Below are 25,734 nucleotides of genomic sequence, written 5' to 3'. Positions count from 1 at the left end.
ATAAGCCCTGAAGTAATTGAAATTTTTAAGTTTCTTCACAAATTTTCCCACATTTGCCCTTGGTAAGTTTGGCCAATATATGTTCAGTCGTTTTACGTGATTCCAAAGAGCTACGCTTCGCTCCACTCAATTATCGAGTACAGTTGATATGTGTATTTACCAATCCACAAGACCCAACGTCAAATAGAACATAAATTATCTTAAGTTGCAATGCACACATTAATTGACCCGCCGCGGCTCCACCCATCGATGTATGTAACTGTTAGGTTATATACATCGATGGCTCCACCGACCTACAACCCTGTCGCGCGACGAGAAGGGGAGGCTCAGTGGTGTAATTTTTAATTTCAAGGAGCACCAGCGTTGTTTGTTCTTGTCTCGTGTTTTTGTTCTTGTTTGTCTCTAATCCGACATCTGTAAGCCACCGAGATAGCCTCGACACACGCCACCTGAGACGAAGCTGCTGTGTTGTGTGCTTTTAATTATATCAGATTTACCTCTCCGCCGTCACGAGCTTAGTGGACGGTTTTAACGTGTCAAACAACACTTTCGCGTCGTCAACCTATCGCATTTTACAATACCACTGCCACAGTAAACCTGCAGATTAAGCGAATTTCAAATTGTTTGATTAAAGTTTTACTAAAATCCCACTTGGTATTATAAATGAGAAAGTTTGGATGCATGGATGGATGTATGGATGTATGTTTGTGAGAAGTGAGCGCAAAAAATACTGGTCGGATTGGGCTGAAATTTGGCATGATGATAGCTCACATTCCCGATTAACATATAGGCATATTCTTATTTCAAAAATCCTTTCGGGCTCCCCCCAGTGGCTCTGGAGTTTCCCATGTTAACCTTATGAGAAATGGAATTATTGAATCTTAACAGCTGTTTCAATTAAACAAGTTGGTTCTGTTCTATGATGTTCAATAGCATTAAAGTTACAAGGATTACCAACAGGGTGCAGCACTATTATTTCTTTTACATTTATGACAACAGCTAATTTGCAACCAAAAGGTGAGTGAGCCCAGCGAACGAACTTCAACCTGGAGGCGAGTTAGCGTAGCGAACGAGCTAACCTGAAGGCAAGTGAGCGCAGCGAACGAGCTCCAACCTTAAGGTGAGTGAGCGTAGCGAACGAGCTCTAACCTAAAGGTGAGTGAGCGTAGCGAACAAACTTCAACCAGGACGTGATTGAGCCATGCGAACGAGATAATCTTGAAAATTAAGAAGTTAAACGGGGCAAAGCCCGCGGGTTACAGCTAGTATTTCCATAAATAAGACACATTTATTCCCAATTTTAATGACATTAGATTTAACGAGTGCTTAGGTTTGCTGCTACGAGGAAGGTAAAACGTGTTTTTGTAGGATAAAATAAATAAATTTTCCAAACTTTATTAACATTTATCCATAAACAAGTAATCTAAAAAAATCATTTTCTTTAAATTACACTACTTTTGAATTTTCTCTGTGACCGTTAGGGATACAACAGCACTTCAATATACTAAATCATTTCATTTATTAAGCTCTACAAAATGGTTTAGAAAGAAATTGCAAAATCATTTGTTTTTAGGGTCAAAAATGGGAAAACCCCATTTTTGCCATTTTTACCCCCATAAAACCCCCCTAAACCCCTGTTCCCATGGTCCGAATATGCTGGTTCGCGAACTCGTTAGAATAAACGTATGTTTACACGTTTTCACCAAATTTAATCAAAATTGGATCATTTTGGCTCGATTTATCGCGCTAACGGAAACGAAAAAGTAAATCGGTTTCGGGTTTTTACCATGAGACCTACGGTGATAGCTTATTCCCTATAAGGGAAATTCGCTAAAAAACGTAGTAAGTTGTACAGATTTATAGTTTTAAACGTCCAGAATATTTTTGTTTGTGGGTGTAATGTATATTTAGTAGGCATATTGTGTTTTTTTTTTTAGTTTTACAAGTTGTAGTTTTCATGCTTATGGAGAATGAACGAAAACACTCATTACATTTTTTACGTGTCCCACCACAATGCGATTCCGTAAGTGACGAAATATTTACCGAAACCTCGGTTAAATTAATACTTTTCACATGTACAAATATTAACGAGTACATCAAAGTGAATTGCATACTGACAACACCAAAAGTCTTTGTTCATACTCAATTTGAAGTAAAATACCTTTTTTTACCTTTTTTAGATTTAGTCCATCTCTTCCATAACAGTGTATTTAGTAGATTAATACAATTACATACAGTGTAAGCACAATCCTTACATCTTAGTTACGATTTACGTAGTTATACACTAGTTGACAGCGTTAATGCAACAGTCTCGCACGTCGACAACTGAGAGATGAGGTGATCCTGTGATTGATCACTAGAGTGCACGGCTTATCCGGATATCCGATCATCCGACCCTCCCACCACTCAGCGATAGTGACTACACAACCTAGCAGTGTACAGGTAACTTTAGCAGCTGACTGTAGCCATGAAACCCACCATGTTCGTCAAAAAAAAATTTTCTCCAAGGGGCAAGGTTCTTTTGGAATTGCTGTACCTACTTCCGATGTGTTGTGATTTGGAATGCCTTTCGCAATAGAGAAGTGATGCTACTACATTTTCCAACCAATTTAATGAACTATAAACATTGGATAGAGTTGAAGGTAACGCTGATCCAGTCAATGTAAACAGGTTCGTCATAACAGTGAGGGTGTTGTGAGCGCCACACAGATGGTGTTGCCGGTAATGGTTGGATGTCGTGTGTGCCACACTGATGGACGATGACCCGCAGAAAAACTCACTCCAATTGTGGCAATTACTAATAATACTGTTGTAGCACTACGCTCTTATAATCCATACACAGCAGTGCATCAATTTACTACATTAATTAGGTAAATTCGTATCTTTACAATCAAACGTTCTCTGAATATCAAAATCTAGAAATCCAAATGTTATTGGCTGCAGATATCCAGATATCCAGTTACAACTCTCAAACGTGGTATAGCTAACTATGTATCTAGTGCGCCAAGTGTAACTCGAGACACACGCCCACACAACCCACCGCAGGCGAGAACTTTCAGTTTAATTACAGCGCTACCAGAAGTGAGTCGACTGTTTTAATTTTATAGCGTAAGTAAACAAAATTCAGAAAATCTTTTTATAACTAAAGTAAGAACAAGATGTACAATCCGAGTGCAAAGTATTTGTCGCACTTGAACTAAACTGTTCTAATCCTAAACGATTCTTAAGCATTCTCTTTACATGCCAATAACCTTGGAAGTCACACAAATAACTTTTTTTAATACAAGAATTGAAAAATGAAAATTAGTATGTTGAATAACTCTGTAATTGAGTACACTGTTAAATCCAAATGATTCACAATTCATTAAAAAAAAGCTGTAGTGTCCAATTATAGTATGGAGACTATAAAGTAAGACGGCAAGAAGGGGGAATATGGTGACACAAAAAATTATTGTGCCAAATTAATTACAGTGTTTAACCAACAAATACGGAGCCCTGCTGCTTCAAGTCCCAATCTACAGGGTGTCCCGGAACTCTCTACCAATATTTTAGGGCATTGTTCCTTGGTAGTTAACATACCTAAATATCATATTTAAATTGTCCGGAAGTCCTTAGTTACTCACACAGCCGCCATTTTGTTTTTTTAAGTTATTATTTTTTTTCTAAGGAATGGTGAAACATACGAAATTGAAACTTTGCACAAACATTTATGACAACTAGACAAAGCTACCAAAAAATTATGACGATTTTTGAAATTCATAAAACAAAATGGCGGCCATTTTAAATTTTGTTTCTTAAATAACTCGAAAACCGTTGATTTTACAAAAATTTTACAATAGTAACTTTTTTAAGGCAATTTTATTACAAATCGATTGACACCTTAATTTTGAAGATTGTACAAGTATTAACTGAGATATGGTAGTTTTAGTGATACGTAACCACTGGAGGTTAGTTGCAGCGCATGCTGAAAGCGGTCACGTATCACTAAAACTACCATATCTCAGTTAATACTTGTACAATCTTCAAAATTAAGGTGTCAATCGATTTGTAATAAAATTGCCTTAAAAAAGTTACTCTTGTAAAATTTTTGTAAAATCAACGGTTTTCGAGTTATTTAAGAAACAAAATTTAAAATGGCCGCCATTTTGTTTTATGAATTTCAAAAATCGTCATAATTTTTTTGTAGCTTTGTCTAGTTGTCATAAATGTTTGTGCAAAGTTTCAATTTCGTATGTTTCACCATTCCCTAGAAAAAAATTAATAACTTAAAAAAACAAAATGGCGGCTGTGTGAGTAACTAAGGACTTCCGGACAATTTAAATATGATATTTAGGTATGTTAACTACCCAGGAACAATGCCCTAAAATATTGGTAGAGAGTTCCGGGACACCCTGTATATTTGGTCCGCCGTCGTACAAAAGACTGGTATCCATAGTACTGTAAATTTAAAATGTTCACTGTGATAACATAATGTTCTCGCCATTTGACCATTCTGTCCATTACCACGGCACTGACAATAAATTCTACTTTCACAATTATCCATAGCCAGCGTAACTGTTAACTGACGACGACGACGACACTGCATAGGACTTGGGTACCTAGTCGATTTTTTTCAAATCACAAATTGTGTTGCAGAAAGTGTAATATCGACAAACAAACAAATTTGCAATTCCCTCGCACTATTTTTGCTATTGCACTACTGATCACGCATGAGTAAATCAATAAAAACAACTAGGGTTCGTAATTACATATACTAACCAACACAAGTGATTTGTCATAGGGACGATGATAATGTCGGACAACGATAAAAGTCAGACACCGCCAAAGTCTGACAACGATGAACCCAGACACTTTCAAAAGTGTTCCAGTTTAACGGTGCACGCCAACGACAAGCACGGAAACTTTATCTGTCATGGTTTATCGTCGTCCGACTTTGTCGTGGCCCCTTCTCACCCCATTGTAAATTTTGTTCCGTTTTTCGTGTCTACTTCATGTTGGTGACACTGATTACTAGTGTCAACGAAATTTTGTTTCTGTTAGGGCCATTGCATGATGTGTGCTTTACTATTCGGTTATATAACTAGGGGCAAGCTACTGTCTATGATTAGATAGTTTGATTTGGTTAAACGATAATTTAAATGACTGAAAAGTAACAAGAAATAAATTGTAAACAAAACACGACCTCTACAGTGCACAGGACGGAACTGACGATAAAATGATCTTCAGCTGATCCATAAGGATGAGAAATCTACTTTAAGGGAGAATGTTTTATCCATGGTAATAAGGCCCCACTAGAAAAACAGGCCATGCTGCAGCACGGGCAGCGCAATACTACTTCACAGTGGTGGATAGTTGTACTAAACTCTTACCATTGAAATCTTACAAAAAGCCAGCTTGTTTATTTACATAAAACATATGGGAATGGGAATGGCAATGGCAATTAATTTATCAATGAGATCTATGTGGCCTTGGATCTATCCACTAGTGTGACAGTAATAACCCACATGGTTTACAAAAACAATCTTTACCTTTAAATCCCGCTTCAGGCTCAGTCGGTGTGCTACACTCCTCCATCACGTCGTCGAAACTCTCCTTGGGCTCGTCAATCTGTAAACAGATGGAAAAATGTACTGAACAACGTCTGGAATCCTGAAGATATGTAGATTTGGAAAGAATTATCGCTATGTCCAAAATACGTATGTAGATAATACGGGTAAGCAGAAATATGACAAGAAGATTAAGATTAACATTATTGAAGGGTAGCCATATTAGATAAGAATTAATTCCAAGTTGTGAGTAATTCAGAAAACACCAATGTTTGACCCACTGTATACTGAGTAAAAGGTATTTGTTGCATAAAAGATTAAACTGTTTCCCTTGATGTTACACTGTATGTGTTCGCCACATCTCCTGGAGCCCACTGGAGACGCCCAGTCTAGCGGCTAGCGGTGGAGATGACCGGGCAGTGGTCACGTGTGTATGTGGTGGAGCCGCGCCACGCTGCTAACGCGTAACCAAACGAACATTCTTTGTAAGTTCTTGTCCATTGATGGAGATGACGAGACCGTGACGATCGATCGCTTCAATGGGCGCAGCGGCCTCATCATGTAGCTTCACCTACCTACCACCTACCGAAACTGTAAATAACTCTACAAGACGTACAAGGCGCAGCGGCCTCATCATGTAGCTTCACCTACCACCTACCGAAACTGTAAATAACTCTACAAGACGTACAAGGAGCATCGGGCTCATCATGTAGCTTCACCTACCACCTTACCGAAACTGTAAATAAATCTACAACTTGGACGTACAAGGCGCATCGGGCTCATCATGTAGCTTCACCTACCACCTACCGAAACTGTAAATAACTCTACAACTTAGACGTACAAGGCACATCGGGCTCATCATGTAGCTTCACCTACCACCTACCGAAACTGTAAATAACTCTACAACTAGACGTACAAGGCGCATCGGGCTCATCATGTAGCTTCACCTACCACCTACCGAAACTGTAAATAACTCTACAACTAGACGTACAAGGCGCATCGGGCTCATCATGTAGCTTCACCTACCACCTACCGAAACTGCAAATAACTCTACAACTTGGACGTACAAGGCGCATCGGGCTCATCATGTAGCTTCACCTACCACCTACCGAAACTGTAAATAACTCTACAACTTGGACGTACAAGGCGCATCGGGCTCATCATGTAGCTTCACCTACCACCTACCGAAACTGTAAATAACTCTACAACTTGTACATGGCGCATCGGGCTCATCATGTAGATCATCTACCATATACATACTTACTTCCTCTTTTATAGATATGGATTATAAGAAAGCTAGATTTTATGAAAATATGTCAAGACAACTTTTGTTTTGAATTTTAAATTTCGTACCATGACATAAAGTTAAAAATATCACATCGTAAAAAGCCTAGCTGAAAATCACGATTTTTAGTTGTATAGGTCAGTTTAGACATTTCGCGCCCACGCGTTTTAGACATTTCAACGCAATTATATAATTAAAATTCAATCCGTGTCTCGATAAAATGGCGAATTGTAAAGAATGGATAAGTGAATTACTGATTCCCACAGTTTTTCCATACGATATCTCAAACTGTAATAATAAAACGGCCGCATTTTCATACGTAACCCATTAGACTACTTCAACCAGTACCACCTACAACAAGGTACAGAATAATCAACATAACCCATTACCCACTTGGCCGACACGCAAAAACTCCAAACTCGCGGATTCCTGCGATGCGGCGGACGTAGGAAAGGAATCAATTAAAAATATGTGGCCAGCGGCTACTGACGAGTGACCAACATCAACATGTGCCTCACGTGCCCGTCTCGATGTGGCTCACGTATAAGGGACCAGCTGCCAAACTTGGACTAATAAATGTTTCATACATCTAAACAACTTGGCCCCGCTTTTTGCCCTTCGGTCAGGTGACGTCGCATCCTCTTTAGGATAATACGGCCATCATTTGTACAGCATCTGCCTACGCCGACCACAAAAACGCATCGCCCAATCTTGGTTTCTTGCCGGGGTTCGATACTTCGATACAGTTTTCAGTTTCGATTGCCCCCCTCGCCCCGCGGGAGTTTGTTTTGAGCGTCGTTTTTCAATTATCCGATTTTTTGTCGGGTGCAGACGGTTTATTGTAACGTATAGGACGGTATCGCCAACATCGATCGTCTTCGATTTACATACGTAACGATTTACAATTTATGGTAACAGGAAGGGGAAATAACTGTTGTTTATAGCATTAAACATGATCGCGGCTGTGAATAGAGACAGGAAATGTAAATCAACATTGCTCTTAGACGATAATTTGTTAGTACTTGATAAAAGTTACTACCTACCAATGATACTATATCTAAAATATCTTCCGAGAGACTAGTATCACCTTCTTTACCGAAACATCCTCGTTTAACATTTTGTCTCACTTATATATATAGGTCAGCGGGATAGAGCTTCTCCGGCTCGATTGTGGAGAACAACAAAACCACCCGGTAAGGAACTTGAAGGGCAATCAACTACTTTATTAATTGTGCTAATTACACGGTGTTTTACGGGAAAACGATTGTTTTGGATTTGAGTAAACATTTTAGTTTTTCTGCAACAAAAATGTTCAGTGCTGCAAAAATCGCAAGTGTTTAGCATACATGATGTATAAGAAAACGAATAGGGGGAAAAACTAAATTTCCCCGAAAAGTACAGCGCAAAAATGTAACTAAACAAACAACTATGGGAGGGATGAAAGATTTGGCCAATAACGCACGGAAAGGACGTGTACGGCAGCCCATCCTAGGGAAGGATTTTCAGCTAGTCGGAAATCGCAATTGTTTCACTTTTATACAGTATTTATTAGTCCACTATGTGTTTTTATCATAAAATATCTCCAGTATTTGACCGACTTTAGGTGAGTCGGTGGCGTCACCAAGGTAGCCAAGGCAGCGATGTCGTGGGTTCGGATCCTGGGCCCTGACGCTACTTTTTTACGTGAACCAAATATACCATTGACATTGGATACTGCAAGTATACATCTCATTTACGAGAGTCAGATGTAGCATTGACTGTAGAAGAATATTGGATTAATATGCTAGCTCCGTTCAATATGGCAAGCAGACAACTGCATCGTACGCCTAATCATTTAATTTTTCAAAATGAAACAACCTATGTGATCTTTACCCTGGTTGAACCTTGCAATGTTCAAACCGTCCAATTAAACAGTTAGAACCCCTCCTGCAGGTCCATAACCGCAACATCGTAGACCAGTTAATGCATACAAACAGCTCACTTCTGCACGTGAATCAATCATATTCGCTCGGTATGCAGGCCGGGTCTGGCGGTAATTAAGACCCTTATCTGCTATCTAGGGTCTAGGGTGACCGCGAGGTAAGACGACTGTGGTCTCAGCAAGAAACCATCCCCCCCTCGGAAAAACCACCCACCAGCTTAGACAACTTCGCTTGTGCTTTTGAAGCTGAATCCTACCTCTGTCGTCTTAGTTAAAGACTTGTCTACAAAGTGTTTGGTCGGATTTTGGTTTTACAAGTGTACCGAGTTTGGTTTGAGTCACATTGTTTGATTTACAAATTATTTACCTTTACGTAATGAAACGTTGGTTTTAGGGAGCGGGGCATATCCATAAAATCCAATGTATATTTGTTTGTCCGTTATGGACTCCGAAACCGCTCAACAGTTTGTAATGACATTTTCAGGCATTATTATGCATTATTCAAGGATGGTTTGTGTGAAGTTTGGTGCAGATCCGTCAAAAGGGCTCCGCTCCAGTGGCTCTGGAGTTTTCCATGTTAAACCTTATGAGTACTCATATTTAAATGGAATTAAAGAATCATAACAGCTTGTTCAAATAAACAATTTGATTCTGTGTAGTTCGATAGCAATAAAAAGTGAATAGGTTTACCAACATTAATTAATTATTAAATTAACCATTAATCAATAAACATTATTAATTTATTAATTTTATAGGTCTAAAGTATTATTTTTTTTGTTTTATTTATGACAACAGCTAATTTGCAACCAAAGACGAGTGAGCGTAGCGAACGAACTTCAACCTGGAGGCGAGTTAGCGTAGCGAACGAGCTAAAGTGAAGGCAAGTGAGCGCAGCGAACGAGCTTCAACCCAAAGGTGAGTGAGCGTAGCGAACGAACTTCAACCAGGACGTGATTGAGCCATGCGAACGAGCTCATCTTGAAAATGAACGAGCATTTGACATAAAACCACATTATGACAGGACGACGTCTGTCGGGCCAGCTAGTGCTTGAATAATTTTATTGCCGTCGGAATTGATAATCAAATCAAACACTATAATACAAAACGTTGAACAAATCTCTATATATACTTAATCAAAATCAATAAAAAACTATATAACTATAAAAAACTATAAAAAACAAGTGAATCCGTTTAATAACGAACGAAATATATATTTACACTTAAACTGCAATCATGCATTTTAACAAGTATGTGTTGTAAAATTATATTGATCGTATATGACGTCAAAACCTATGAAAATAATACAGTAAACATATGGCTTAGTGCGTAAAATCGTAGGGTAATCTTTTTGATAGTAATGTTATTCTACAAATTCTAAACAGAAACATTATAATTTTTTTTTAAAGCAGATATTTGTATTGAAATCGCTACGAAAATGGATTCAACATAACTTTGTTATTAGGTAGTTCGTAACTTATTTCTTAACTCACTAAAACACATTTTCGTACAAGAAGTTTAGTTAATTTTCCTATTACAAATAGGTAAACACAATCTTAGATGTACATAGAACTGTAATCTATTTTGAAAATACAATAAACATGTAACAATTATACGCGTTGTGATGCAACTGTGCACATACATTTTCAGTGGACATTTCGTATTTACCAATAACACAGAGGCGACCGCGGTCCTAGCGCTTGTAAAAACTAATACGATAAAAGGAGGGGGCGACATTGAAAAATGAATGGCCTAAAAGGATGAGGTTAGCATCGGTAGACCGGCAGTAAGACGCGTAAATCAAGAAATCGACATGAGGGAAAAGACGATAAATTAAAAGACGAGGTCGGATTTATGAGGGGAAGCAAAGCTGAAGCGAGTCTATGTAAATGGCGGGCACCGTGCCACAGCCAGCAGCACTGCTATGGGGTGAGTTATGGTGTTGTATGGGGTGTCATGGTGTGACTGGTGAATAGGTGGATATGTGACGTGTTTAATTGTATGTTGTGATTCTTTTGGAACATAATTTTGTTGTACACAATAGGGCGGAAAGATCTCATTTGAAAATTGTTTGCTGAACACACTGAAGCTATTTTTACGATTGTCATTCATGAATACAGTCAATGGTTTCACACACATGATAAACATCTGTTTAACGGGGTTTTGATTTTGTTTACCACACTACGATATTTTAGCCGATTTACAAACGTTTATTGGAGGCCGAAAGCTGTCGTCGTAATTTCTGGGCCGTGCAGGTTTTTACATCTGCTGTTTGCTTATTTTCTTAAAACATTAATGCATATTAAATACAAAATCAGTCTCCATTTTACATAATAAGTGACTATCATTGTGCATTATTATTGTGGTTGTTAGTAGCGAAAAATAGACGAAAAATAGCGTTTATACCACAGACCGAAATAGTTTTCGGCCTTCATTTTCAGCCCTTGGTACGATATATACTACCATAGTTTTAACTGTTATTGTAAGTATTACTGAGTAAACATATGTTAAAAATCAACCAGTTATGTGAAAAGGTTTCGAATAATCTTTTTGTCCTACGACGACAGGCACGAGCCCGGGACTGTTTTCACATTACAGTACTTCAGGCTAGACCTAGGGGTTGTGACATTAACACTTTAAGATAAAATCCATTGGTGATTTGGCGGGATTTGAACCCGGGACCTCAGGGACTGCTCTAACCCAGTTGGCTTCCCCAGTAATTTATTAGCATAGTAAAAATAATAATCCAATGCAGTACACTAAACTAAACAATAATACAACAACAACCCGTTAGATTTTATATCATTGTCCCTAATATTCCCTAATATACAGTATAGACCAAACTAGTAAAATTAATCACATTTCACTCATTTTGCTGTACCCCACATTGGTGAAGTAACGTAACTGGACAGGTGCCATTTGAAACTAAATAGGGAGGGACACAATTTGAAAAACTATATTTTTTAAATGTAGGCCTACCATCTGAAAATAACCATTCCACCCCACGAAATCAACTATTTTGAATTTCTTATCCATCAAAACGATACTCGTATACGTGAAATTATTTTTTGTTGATAGGAAACATTGAAAAGGAAGACGATTTTCATTTTAAACGTGTCCGATAATTTACAATCCCGATGAATTCCCTGACATCCATCTTTTACCAATTCTCCATTAGCAAGTACAAAGTACGTGGGGTAGAATGACGGACACCATCCTTCGCAGACAGGCGCAGGTGCGAGCTGAGCCACTGTCACTCAGGACCACGACGCTATTATATTTCATCAACATCACATAACACAAACAAGGAGGGTTGTCGGTGACGAGACACATGTTGTCCCGACAAGTGTGCACTTTTTATACACTCCTTGGAATGCAAATCGGCTACAGCAAGTGTAACATTGAAAATACCCCCGCCGCAGCAAACCTGCAGACTAAGCGAATGAAGTTTGCATGTTTGGGAACATAATTTGATTAAATTTGTTTGGAATTAGTCCTGCGTAACCGTTGGGCATACAACAACACTTCAATATACAAAATTATTTATTTTTTTACGCTCTACAAAATGGTCTGGAAAGAAATTGTGAAATTTTATGATTTTAGAGTCAAAAATGGGAAAAACTAATTTTTACCCCATAAAGACCCCCCATAAACCCCCGTTCCCATGGACCGATCATGGTGGTTCGCGAACTCGTTCGAATAATTGTAGGATTACAAGTTTGTACCAAATTTCATCAAAATTGGATCATTTTTGCTCGAGTTATCGCGGACACATAATATACACTATGAATTCGAACGGTGTTTTTGGCCTCTGAAGACCTCAAAACGGAAAAGTAAATCGGTCCCGGTTCCAGGTCTTACCATGAGACCTACGGTAATTGCTTATTACCTATATGGGAAATTCGCTAAAAGAGAATTTCAAAATTAACGATCGTTTACATCATTATGTGTAGCCCTGAGCTTCGCAACAGGTTGATGGCATAAAAGTAGATAATGTAGTTTTTAAATTACATTGAGAACCAATTTAAAAATCCAATATTGATTACACAAACGAAACTTCGTTTTATAAAACCACTTCACTGAGACGGCTGGCACTTAGTGTTGATGTCAAAATGTTTTTTGTATTTTTAGAAACACTGACCTACAAATAGTCAATATCAACAGTAACACCCTAGGGCCTACAGTGTTATTCGTTGTGAATGGCGGGTGAAACCCCCTTTTGATTTCAGAGTAGGATAAGAAGTATATTCGCAATAAACGTAGGAAATGACGTAATATAAAATAAACATGGTTGCTAACGAAATATTAAGGCATTTTATTTAAACAAGCATTAAACAATAAGAGGCGAACGGTTTCATATACCATGAGCTTCGTCACAAAGGACGCCGTCACTTTTTTGAACGCTGTCCGCCCGGCGTGATCTTGGAAACCGTAGTTTTAAAGAATTTTTTGCAAATTCCCTTAGAGGGAATATACTATTACCTTAGGTCTTGTGGGTACATCCATACTACAAAACAAAACGTTTAAATTTTTTCAGCAAAATACTAATGTCACTCTTTTAGATTTCTTAAGAGGGCGATAAAAAGTGTAGCGCCTCTATTTAATTACTCGCTAACCCATCTCATTCAGCATTTGAACTCTATTCAACCCGCTCAATAACACAAAACCAATTACACAACACTAAAAACCTCTCTGTTCTAACGAGACGCAAGTGCGTATAATGCATCATCTCGCTGAGCCGCGTATAAATAGAACAATGATGACAAAAAGTGGACGAAATGTTTGTGTTGTGGTTCACACATGTGGCTCTGGGGGGCCTTGTTCCCACGTAGCGACACAGATGTAATGCCCCCAGTACACTCTCGCCGAGACGTTCGCCAAGGCACCTCGCCGAGGCGCTCGCCGAGTAATTCGGGCGAGAGCTTATGCGAGGTAACCGTGTACACTCTCGCTTTGTCTCGCAGTCGAAATGGAGGCAAACTTCGATGTGGAAGTAGCAACATTAACCTTGTTTTGTGCATATGCTTATTTTAATTATGTTTACGCGTATCACAAGAAAAGTCAGCAAGCCATGGACCAGAAGGAGATGGTGGATGAAGGCATACCCCTAAAAGTAGCCATTAATGATTCTTTCTTTTTCTTCCATTCGGTTACTGGACGGTTAAGTTTTACGCCCAAACGGCACCAAGCATCTGTTAGTTTAAGTTTGTCCTTGTGGTGTACGTGTCATGGGTCCCACAATAACGACTCACCATGTTAGGCTTCTAAAAAGTCAAGAGCTGTGACATTTGACCAATACATGTTTATTTTAACGCAAAATGCACGCAAAAACTAACCACGCATAGCTGAACTAACCACGAGACAAGGCGAGAGTGAACTGGGGCGCCTCGCGCTCGCCACTCGCTCAGTCTCGGGTCCTTTGACTCGTGTCAAAAAACCGACTCCAGATGGAGCGCCGGCGAGCACGAGGCGAGGCGAGGCGAGGCGACCCGAGTCAAGGCGAGAGAAGACGAGCTCATCGAGTACACTCTCGCACTCGCCAACGCTCGCCTTACCTCGGCGAGAGTGTACTGGGGGCATAACAGCGCAGTCGTAGTGCTCACACCCCTACACCGCCTACACTGTCAACGACGACTACCGTCACGAGGTATATTTATCTTCTCAGCTCCCGAGCTCCCCATGTTATTGACCTTTCGTTACTAGGGAGAAAACACTTGTTGCTCAGCACAACATAAGGATTCCCAAGTAGGCAAGTGACAAACATGTAGGAATAGATCAAATCAAGCAATATCAAATCTATTACACAACTATGGGTACTTTCCTGTTAAAGGGAACATTCATTATTATCGATGATTTTTTCTCGATATATCGATATTAACAAATTGAAACATATCAGCTGACAATTACGAAAAATATTGTTCAGTATCAACCACGTATCAACAAACATTAATGAAATGAAACTGTTCTAAAAAAAATAACCTAACATAAATAACCAAACTTGCTGTAACATTTAAAAATTCCGCGTTTATAACTTGCATTTTATATTCAAACCCAAACGGAATTTTTAAATGGTACAGCAAGTATGGTTGGTTATGTTAGGTTAGCTTAGAGCAGTTTCATTTCTTGTTGTCAATTTGTAATGGATCGGAAAACAAAAACATCGATATATCGAGAAAAAATCATCGATAATAATGAATGCTCCCTTTAACAGGAAAGTACCCAACTATGAGTCAGGTTTATTAATGTAATTGATTATGGAAATAAAGAAAGATTTAATAACTATAAGTTATGAAAATTATGTTATTGATACATTTTAATGTAAACAGTAGGACAATTACAATGTACGCCATACTTTTCTGTACAAATTTGGTGGCTCTTAACGATCTAATACTTTAATATTTTACTTTAATAATTTTCAATGAAATGGCGACCATACAAAGTAGACATCTTAAGCCAAGTATGACTGGAGATGAGTGTAGGATGAGTGGCACGATCTTGTAGTCTTGTTAATGTTAGTGACTAAGACCGACATATTCCTTAGACACAGCTGTTAATTAATAGTCCATACAGCTAATGGCAACTAAGGGACCTACAGTTCATAATACTTGTTGTTTCATAATACTTCATAATACTAATAAGTGTTTGGATTGGACGGTATGGTACATCTTCCTGTTGCGAAGCACGGGTACAGCAGCTAGTATTTTATAAAATCAGCTATTTTTTAGTAGCCTAATTAAAGTTATAAAAATAAAAATAAGCATAATCTTTTGACACAATTCCGACTTTTTAGGCTCCCAAGAGAATCAAATTGGGGGTTTCAAAAGTCTAAAATTGAATGTACATTCTAAATCATAATATACGTAGTGTTCTGTTATTACAAAATTATATTAATATTTGGTGGGTTGATGTTTGATAGCACAGAATTATTTTTTCTACAAAACCCCTATATCTACCTCTTTTTTAATCGGAATAGAATGTCTAATCTACACACACATATTGTTTGGTATCGTGATTGTTTATTATTTTATTTATGTTCTTAGTGTAAATAATATTGTAAGTAAATAGTTAACCAATTCATATCACATGTGTTGTTAAATTCTAACGTACTTCCTGCTATTCATGTCACTTGTCGGCGTTAAACACAGTCATAAACATCGTCCTTCTGCGAAAGGACGGACCCTTCCTCACCAGTTCTTAGAAATCTGTAACCACATACTGAGTGAGGGAGGAGTCTTTTGTCAGGGTATCATCTAGCGACATTGTTCGTTTAGCATAGCTTGGGATAGGACGTGTGAGGCAGATCCCTCCACGTATTTCATTAGTTTAATTCATCAATAGTACATTCGCATTAGTTCATTATAGCAATTTATTCATCACAGTTCAATTATACAGTCCACTAATATCATTTGTTCATTAATACTTCAATAAATTCATAGTTTGTTTTTAAAGTGTTAGTTCTTTTATTATTTACCAAAACATTGGCACATCACGCGCCGCAACATGGTCCATCGAGCCGCGATTATTTATCAGTGATCGCGTGGAACAATCGTACCGTACGCATTATAGTTTCGTCGTCCGAACGTGACGAACCGTCTCCATCGCGACTTCCGTGAACAGTTCGTCTTCAAGTGACTCAGTGACCAGTGACTAGTGACATAGTGTCCGATTGGATTAACACAGCTGCAGCACCGTAAGTCATTATCAACCTCATCACGTTCAGCTTCAAAAAGCATTCATCTCTTTACAAGTCTCTTTGCACACAAAGAATATGACAGAACAGCAGTTAAAAACATTATGCCAAAAGCGAGGACAGACCAAAGCCAAGCTTACTAGATTTAAAAAGTATGTAGATGCAATAGTAGATAATGACGTGTCCCAATTAAAAAGTAGACTAGCCCTATTTCAACCACTTGTACAAGAATTTGAACAGATACAAGGAGACATAGAACTTCTTGATACTGAATCAGATCACGAAGCTGAAAGGGAATCGTTTGAAAACATTTATTTTGAATTGATTGCCCAAGCAGAAGCTCTCCTCACTGACAACCAACCAATTTCAACCCCATCTAGCTCGGTAGTTTCTAATAATTCATCAATTAGTGTCAAGTTGCCTACTATAAAACTCCCTACATTTGGTGGAAAATACGAGGAGTGGACATCGTTCCAAGAAATATTCCATTCTCTCGTCCATGACAACACGTCACTAACAGACACACAAAAGTTTCATTACCTCAAAACATCACTCCACGGTCCAGCTATCAGTGTCATAGAATCCTTAGAAGTTACATCAGTAAACTACACTACTGCTTGGTCCCTACTTAAGGAAAGATTTGAAAACAAAAGAATCCTCATCAACAATCACATAGCTTCTCTACACAACATCAGCAAAATTGAAAGGGAATCTGGATTAGAGTTAAGATCATTAATAGATTCTGTAAACAAGCATTTACGTGCTCTAGAAAACCTAGGTCAACCAGTGCAAAGTTGGGATACTTTGTTGATATTCACATTCACCAAGAAGCTTGATCACCCTACACTTAGACTTTGGGAGAGCCACATTGTATCGTCAGATGTACCAACATTCACAAATTTCATCACATTCCTAAAATCTAGATGTCAAACATTAGAAGCAATCGACTTGAATCATAGCGATCAATCCACTAGTCAATATAGTCATAGCAACAAAATGCTACATCACAATAGACATAACACCATAAGCAATAGTCATAGCAAGCAGTCAAGTGGTAGTCCACATAGTAATAGCAACCAAACGCTACCTCACTTCAGACATCACACTACTCTAGTTACCAGCAGCAGTAGTGTAACATGTCCACATTGCAATGGAAATCACAAGATATTTCAATGTAATGAGTTCAAATCACTGACGCCCACAGACCGGTATTCCAGTATCAAGGAGCTAGGTATGTGCATAAATTGCTTATCACAATCACACAAAATTAAAGACTGTCAAGCTGGAGCCTGCAAAGTGTGTAACAATAAACACAACACAATGTTACATTTTGACTCGGACACTGAAAATCCTCACATTATCGACCAATCTACAGAAGAACAACCAAACAATCATAGTACATCTTTCATGACAACAACACTTGCATCTCACTGTGACAACCTTCAAGTAGTACTGCCCACAGCAGTGGTCGACGTAGAAGATAATCAAGGCAACAAGCACCAATGCAGAGTACTATTAGATTCAGCTTCACAATCTAACTTCATCACAGAAAACATGGCAGATAAGTTAAGATTGCACAAACACAAAACGTCTACCATAGTAAGTGGGATCAGTGAACAACAGGCGAACACTTCTAGCTCTGTTGTCTGCAAACTTCATTCTCAACACACAGCTTACAAGACTTCAATAGACTGCCTAGTTATTCCAAAAATCACCCATCACCTACCACGTGTTGAGATGAACACGGACAACTGGCAGATACCACCATCATTAAACTTAGCAGACTTTCAATTCAACACACCTGGTCCGATCGACATGCTTATCGGGGCCGAACTATTTTTCCATCTCTTGAACATAGGACAAATGAGGCTGCACCAAAATGGACCACTTCTTCAGAAGACATCTCTTGGATGGGTCGCTTCTGGAAAAGTTAAAACAAATCACAGTCCAACAGGACGTTCACAATGTCACCTCACCCTCGTTAGCAAAGAAGATACACCTCATTCTAACAACGGAATCAACCTCGTGAGATCACTGGATCAATCATGGAGATCACAAGCCTCCAACTTCCATCATAATCAGCGGGCGATCATCAGAGAAGACTACCGCCACTTCACAAGCGGGAAACTGCGAGGTCAATCGACGTCCATCCCCAAGTCCACAGCAAGGTCATGGTGGCCACAGTCAAGACAGCAACAGTGTCATCAAAACGGCTACCAGGCACCACCGCACCATCACAATTGATCCTAGTGATATTGTGTCATGTGTCAACCAAAATGGTCAATCAGAGTGAAAGTGAGTGATCAGTGTTGCACTTCATGTTTATAGTGTAGTAATATTTCATGGTAGTCTAGTTGTAGTTGTTTAGTCGTCTTATTTATAATTTCAATTTCATTCGTTGCATATTTATTCATGTATTAACAACACAGCTTAGGTTAGGATTTATATCACGTTATAATGCAAAATATCAATTTTTGCAATTATGTATTCATTGGTCAATATTGGATGATTTGTATTAGTATCAATCAATCGTGTTTAGAATTGGTTAAACAAAGTAGTCATTTTCATTATTTATTTAAATGTGTTTCTTTCGCTCAAGTACTTTGTTCATCGAATTGTTGCATTGTTGTTATAATTGTATTTCATAATCAATGTATGTGTATAGTATTTTAGTAATTTAATTTGAGCCTTTAGTATGAGTTTCATTTTTGTTAATCCTAACTTCAAACTGCTTTAGTTTAACATTTCATAAATCGTATGTTTGTATAGCATTTTACACATTATGTCATATTATTATTGATTCATTAGTAAAAGTCTGTAGTTGATTAGTCTCCACCTTATAGTTAATAGTCAAAGTTTTTATAATTGTATATCATTGCAATTGCCATTTTTATCGAATTGTCTGGACAGTAATTGTAATTATTGTTTATTGCCCTTGTACTGTAATATATAAATTTTATTGCATTTAGGTTATAATCATTCAACATTTAAATAGTTGAAAGCATTCCCACTTTCAAGGGGGGAGAATGTTTGGTATCGTGATTGTTTATTATTTTATTTATGTTCTTAGTGTAAATAATATTGTAAGTAAATAGTTAACCAATTCATATCACATGTGTTGTTAAATTCTAACGTACTTCCTGCTATTCATGTCACTTGTCGGCGTTAAACACAGTCATAAACATCGTCCTTCTGCGAAAGGACGGACCCTTCCTCACCAGTTCTTAGAAATCTGTAACCACATACTGAGTGAGGGAGGAGTCTTTTGTCAGGGTATCATCTAGCGACATTGTTCGTTTAGCATAGCTTGGGATAGGACGTGTGAGGCAGATCCCTCCACGTATTTCATTAGTTTAATTCATCAATAGTACATTCGCATTAGTTCATTATAGCAATTTATTCATCACAGTTCAATTATACAGTCCACTAATATCATTTGTTCATTAATACTTCAATAAATTCATAGTTTGTTTTTAAAGTGTTAGTTCTTTTATTATTTACCAAAACATTGGCACATCACGCGCCGCAACACATATGTTTTATTTACCTGTAGCAGTAGCGTAGAGTTGGGTAAGATGCCAAAGTCAGAGAGGGTGCTGTAGTCACCACTCAGCTCCTTTCCCTCCAAAGTGCGAAGATGTTGGTCAAACGGCGCCACAGCCAGCTGGCTGGTGATCTGGAACAGAACATCACACAAACATGTAGTGGACAACTAGACCGACCAAAGCTCGCTATTTAAATCATATTGCAGTAAATCTAAAATACCCCCGCCGCAGCAAACCTGCAGACTAAGCGAATTTCCATTAACCTGATTGGATTTACACTAAAATGCCTCCATAAAAATAGCACATTTATTTCCTATTTAAATAGAATAAGTTTAACGAGTACTTAGGTTTGCTGCAACAGGGAGGATGAAAAAGATTTTTTTTATAAATTGATAATAGTTTAGTAAGAAATAAAAGTATTTTCCAAAATCGATCAAAATATGTTCATAAACAAGCAAACTACAACAGTTGACTTATTCTCCATAAGAATAACATGGGAATTTCAAAATTACAATTTTTTTGAATTTTCTCCGTAACAAATAGGCGCATAATAACGCTTCAATATACTAAATTATTGGTTTTTTTAAGCTCTACAAAATGGTTTAAATAGAAATTGTGAAATTTCGTGTTTTTAGGGTCAAAAATGGGAAAAACCTATTTTTACACCATAAAACCCCCCATAAACCCCCGTTCCCATAGTCCGATCATGCTGGTTCGCGAACTCGTTCAAGTTTATCCCGCCTTACACCTTCAAACCAAATTTTATCAAAATCGGACAAAAATTACTCAAGTTATCGTGCGGATGGACACACACACACATATATATATATATATATATATATATATATATATATATATATAGATATATAAAAATTTGAACGAATGGTGTTTTTGGCCTCTAGGGACATCAAAATGAAAAAGTAAATCGGTCCCGGGCTTAGGTCTTACCATGAGACCTACGGTAATAGCTACTTCCCTATAGGGAAATTCGCTAAAAAATCATTTAATTGAACATTTCTTGCATTAATCAGTAAATCTTTTCGTAAATGTATTTACAGCGTTGATTTAAAATGAATTAGGATTAGTTTAGAGGATTAAGACGTCGCGTCGTCTTCCTATGACATCTGGGAAATTAATCAAAAATGGTTAAAAATTTGAATGTTGGCAAATTGTGTATTAAAAGTCGGGGTCGATCAAAGCTCAGTCGCAAATGAATATTAGTTCTCAACATTCTTTCACGGCATACAGATAATTCTTTACAAAAATAACCATTTCATTAGACAGTTAGTACAATATTATTCACTATTTCTCCCAATTACACTAAAACAACGACGTTAGTTAAAATAATGTTGATTGTATACTATACAATCAACATTATTTTAACTAACGTCGTTGTTTTAGTGTAAATAAGCAGTAAATAAGCAAAATTGGCAAATTTGACTATGACATATCCATAGACACTACACCAGCAGTTTATTAATTTTCCATAATAATAACATGGGCATTTTAAATAAACAGGTTGTTTTTCTCCGTAACTGTTATGCATACCGTAAAATGACACTTCAGTATACGACATTGTTTCTTGTTTTAAGCTCTACGAAATGGTTTTAAAAAATATTGAGAAATTTCATTTGTTAGAGTAAAAAATGGGAAACCCCAATTTTTAACCCATAAACCCCCGTTCTCAAAGTCCGATCGTGCTGGTTCGCGAACTCGTTCGAATAAACGTATATTTACACGTTTGTATAGAATTTCATCAAAATCATATTGGGTTTGCTCGAGTCATCATGCTAACGCACACATATACGAATAACTAAATATATTATATGTATATGAATTTGAACGTATGGTGTTTTTGGCCTCTGGGGACCACAAAATAAAAAGTAAATCGGCCCCGGGCCCATGAGACCTTCGGTAATAGCTTATTTCTGATTTAGTAAGTTCGCTTAAACATATGAGGACCTCATATGTTTCAGCGAATTTACGAAATCGGAAATATACTATTACCGAAGGTCTCATGGGCCCGGGACCGATTTACTTTTTATTCAAGGTAGGTTCAATTACGTATATACGTAAAAGAATCAAACTCTTCACAGCCAACAAAGAGCTCAACACAGCAAAGAAATCCCTAAGAGCAAAAAGCTTTTCGTAAACAAAAGCGCGATAATCACTTGACTGATACGAGCTATCAGGTCCGGCCAACGTAAACAGCGACTTACCCCAATTAGATCAGAGGGGGGGGGCAGTTACGTCGCCGTTCTTCACTTGACCACACCAGTGGGGGAGGGGGAGGGGGTGCAAAACATCCCCGTGCGTCCACCCCGATAAATCCTAGTCAAATTGTTCAAGACGCAAAAAGCGCGAGTTACAAATGCGGCGTCAGGCGCAGCAAGGAGCAACAATTAAACATAACGCTTCCATCAGTCCGAGACAAAAACCAAGGGTCAGTCTTACCTCCCCCGCGCGGCTGTTTCGGACAAAACTTTGATTAACGGCGAGCTATTAGCAAGTGTATGCTAAATTAGCCGGACGCGAGATAAGTCTCAGCATTAGTCATAAGGACAAAAACCTCCTCTGCCGCTGCCACCTTTGCGACGTTTTGTCGCACAAGGGAGAAAAGTTTTGCTAATGAGGGTCTCCGGCTCCGCCAGATAATGCGTATTCATCTTCGGATTTACTGGAGGTGGACAAAAAATGCTTAGGTCGGCGAAAAGATACGAAAACATTATAACAAATGTAACATGGTAGAACTTTATAAAACTCGACGGAACCAAACAAATGTTAATTGTAATACAGTAATAACACTTATTTCACTTGGTCACGACTAAGTACAATTAATCCTATGGTTAAATTAATTTGTTCCAAATAGAACAATGACCCCGGGTTGTATGGCACAGAAGCAACTAATATATAACTGACACATTTGGGAGACTTGAGAAAAGTAACCTTAAGTAATTTGTTTCAAACAATATCTTCTTATATTTTTAAGTCTGTCTATTGGAATTTAACAAAATTCGGCGACACCCCTTGAGAGGTAGCGGATTTTTACCCCCTGGAATTTTACCCCCTGGACAAACGTGACGTCACGAACCAGGGGGTAAAATTCCGGCCGCGAACTTTGGGTTTCGCGACATCAGCTCGATGGATTAAACGCGGAATTAAACATATATATTCACGGTTGTGAATTTAATCAGAACACATCAAATTATAAAACCTAGAGTGTACCACCCGGATTTTTACCCCCGGATTTTACCCCCGGAATTTTACCCCCTGGCCAGATATATAAATTAGTGAGAATGGTTAATTATCTTAATTCAGTTTTAGTTTAATAGTAAACATTTTATTATTAAGTAGCTAGCCTATATTAATTTATTTTTTGAGATTCTAGTATTAGGATTCGATCTTTGAAGCCAACAGTTGGTTAATATGACGTATAAACAATCAACTGAATGATAATTTTTTCGAACATTTCTTTACAAAAAAAATAAATAAAGATAGCCTACTAAATAATGAAATACATACAATTAATTAAAAACAGAAATAAGAAAATCAATCATTCAATTTCTAAAATCGGCCAGGGGATAAAATTCCGGGGGTAAAAATCCGGCCCGTACATCTTTAGTTGTCTACACGCTAGTTATATGGACAGGGGGTAAAATTCCGGTTTTTATCTCTAATCTAATTAATCACGCTCTGGCTATTTTCATTAGACTTCCTAATCCGCGGGGGTAAAATTCCGGCCGCGAACAAACTTTTGGCCACTCAGGTTACTACGTCATAGTGACGCCAGCTTTGCCCAGGGGGAAAAAATTCCGGCGACCCCCCTTGATTCCTATTGGCAAAGCATACAAACATATATAATTCACCACATATGTAAATTTCAAACCCAAGTGTTATTTTTTATTTGCGCTTAACGACAACCTGTAGGATATTTAAAACCAATACATAAATGCAAAGGAGACTCATATAAGAAATTATAGAAAGAAGGTACATTTAGGAATAGAAATAGCTTTGGGGAATCATAGATAGACAAGAAAATATACATAGCCTAGCACTATGGGGATGAGCTACAGTCATTTTAGGAAAATACAAGCGTAACAATAAAACAGGCATTACAACTTACGGAAGACTCTAGGCAATCATAAAAATATCTGAATGGAAGACCATGGGAAATTATACACATCAAGTATCACAATTTACAGAGTACAATGAATCATAAAAATCAGGATGAAATATTATGGGATATCGTACGAATCAGCCATTTATATAATAGGAAGCGTACAAAATAAGCATTGAAGTTAGCGTGAAAGGCATTAAAATCTTAAGAAAATAACAAATACCACAGACATAATATTTTTACGCAAGACACAGACATAGACGCGTCCAACCCTGACGACCCTCATGTCTTGTCAAAATAATAAAAATGGCGCCGGAAGTGGAACATTGCCGGAAGCGACAGGAAGACATTTAGGCAGAGTGACCGCCGGGGTCGAGGGGGAGGGAAATGATCTCAATTTCGGACACAACTGATACAAAGGGTAACAAATGTGGTCGATTTGTCGTAGTCCGGGAACTCTATTGCACCTCTTCAGTATTATAATCAGCCTTCACGTCCACACCGGCGACTTGCTTATCTCTGTGGGCCGAGACTAATGGAGTGACACTGTTAATTCTACATTCGTATTCAGTACATTTGGTACGACGAGTGATGAGTCCGAAGAAACACAATCAAGGATTGTTTAGGTTATTCAGGAGTAAAATGACGTTGTTTTGAATGTCCCGAGGTACAAGCTATGGCTGGATATCTCGCTTAGGCCAAAGGTGTGGGGTATTTTCAAGTACAAAGTGATAGTATCATACCGTAAGCTTAAGTGAAATACTCAAGGCATTATTTATATATTTCAATCATAAAAACGCTACAAAACTTATTAAATGTTAGACAATATTACATTTACATTCTGTTCAAAAAAGAGAAATCCCTAACATTATAAACACACGTAAACCTAATAATAAATAACAACGATAGGCTAAAGAACTCGCACTGTCGTGGTTAAAGATATATAAATTCCTTTTAATTCAGTTTCAAACCGCATACAGATGGATTACAGAGGCCAAACAGATAGAATCGGCGAGTGAGCGCAGCTCTGTAAAACCCATTACAAAGGTTTGCAGCCCCTTAATCGGCCCTTCTACTTTATTAATTCCTCGCGATCGTGATAATTCCCCTTGTGAGGGAATAAACGGACTTTAGCGGATACTGAACAAGCGGGTAATTAACTTGTGAATGTTTCAAACCTTCTTAGACTCTCTATGTTTGGTGTTATCCTCACATCTGACCACGTCGTCTCCGGAGATTGGGATAGCTTTTAGCTTATCAAAATGGGTAAGTTGTACCGTTCTATGGAGTTAGATATTTACTCGACTGAGATTAACCGATTTATATTAAATTAGAAACACAAATGTGACATAACACTCGTTTGCCGAGGATATCTCTAAAACCAATTCTCTTGGCACTAACAGTTAATCTCACAAACAGAGACCACTAACCAGCCAATTAGTAGCACCTCTGACTTACACCACTAACCAGCCAATCTATATACTGTACCAGAGACATACACCACTAACCAGCCAATCTACATACTGTACCTCAGACAGACACCACTAACCAGCCAATCTACATCCTGTACCTCAGACAGACACCACTAACCAGCCAATCTACAAACTGTACCTCAGACAGACACCACTAACCA

At 38.0% G+C, this 25,734-nt stretch overlaps 1 protein-coding gene across 2 annotated transcripts in view; it reads right to left on the bottom strand.

Moving 5' to 3' along the window:
* The window catches only part of LOC128990964 (ubiquitin carboxyl-terminal hydrolase 48-like), a 109,599-nt gene that overhangs the window by 8,373 nt on the left and 75,492 nt on the right, over positions 1–25,734 (bottom strand). For both annotated transcript variants that reach the window (XM_054413646.1, XM_054413648.1), the window contains 2 exons: positions 19,987–20,115; positions 5,529–5,607 (listed from right to left, as the gene is read on the bottom strand). In XM_054413646.1, coding sequence (XP_054269621.1) covers positions 5,529–5,607; positions 19,987–20,115 — 208 coding nt within the window. The remainder of the gene's footprint in view (positions 1–5,528; positions 5,608–19,986; positions 20,116–25,734) is intronic.

Source organism: Macrosteles quadrilineatus, unplaced genomic scaffold, assembly GCF_028750875.1.
Source record: "Macrosteles quadrilineatus isolate MER2022 unplaced genomic scaffold, UCM_ALF_1.0 Scaffold_3__2_contigs__length_128488019, whole genome shotgun sequence".
Taxonomy (NCBI): domain Eukaryota; kingdom Metazoa; phylum Arthropoda; class Insecta; order Hemiptera; family Cicadellidae; genus Macrosteles; species Macrosteles quadrilineatus.
Note: the sequence above shows the minus strand (reverse complement) of the source record. Positions and strands in the feature narration are given on the sequence as shown.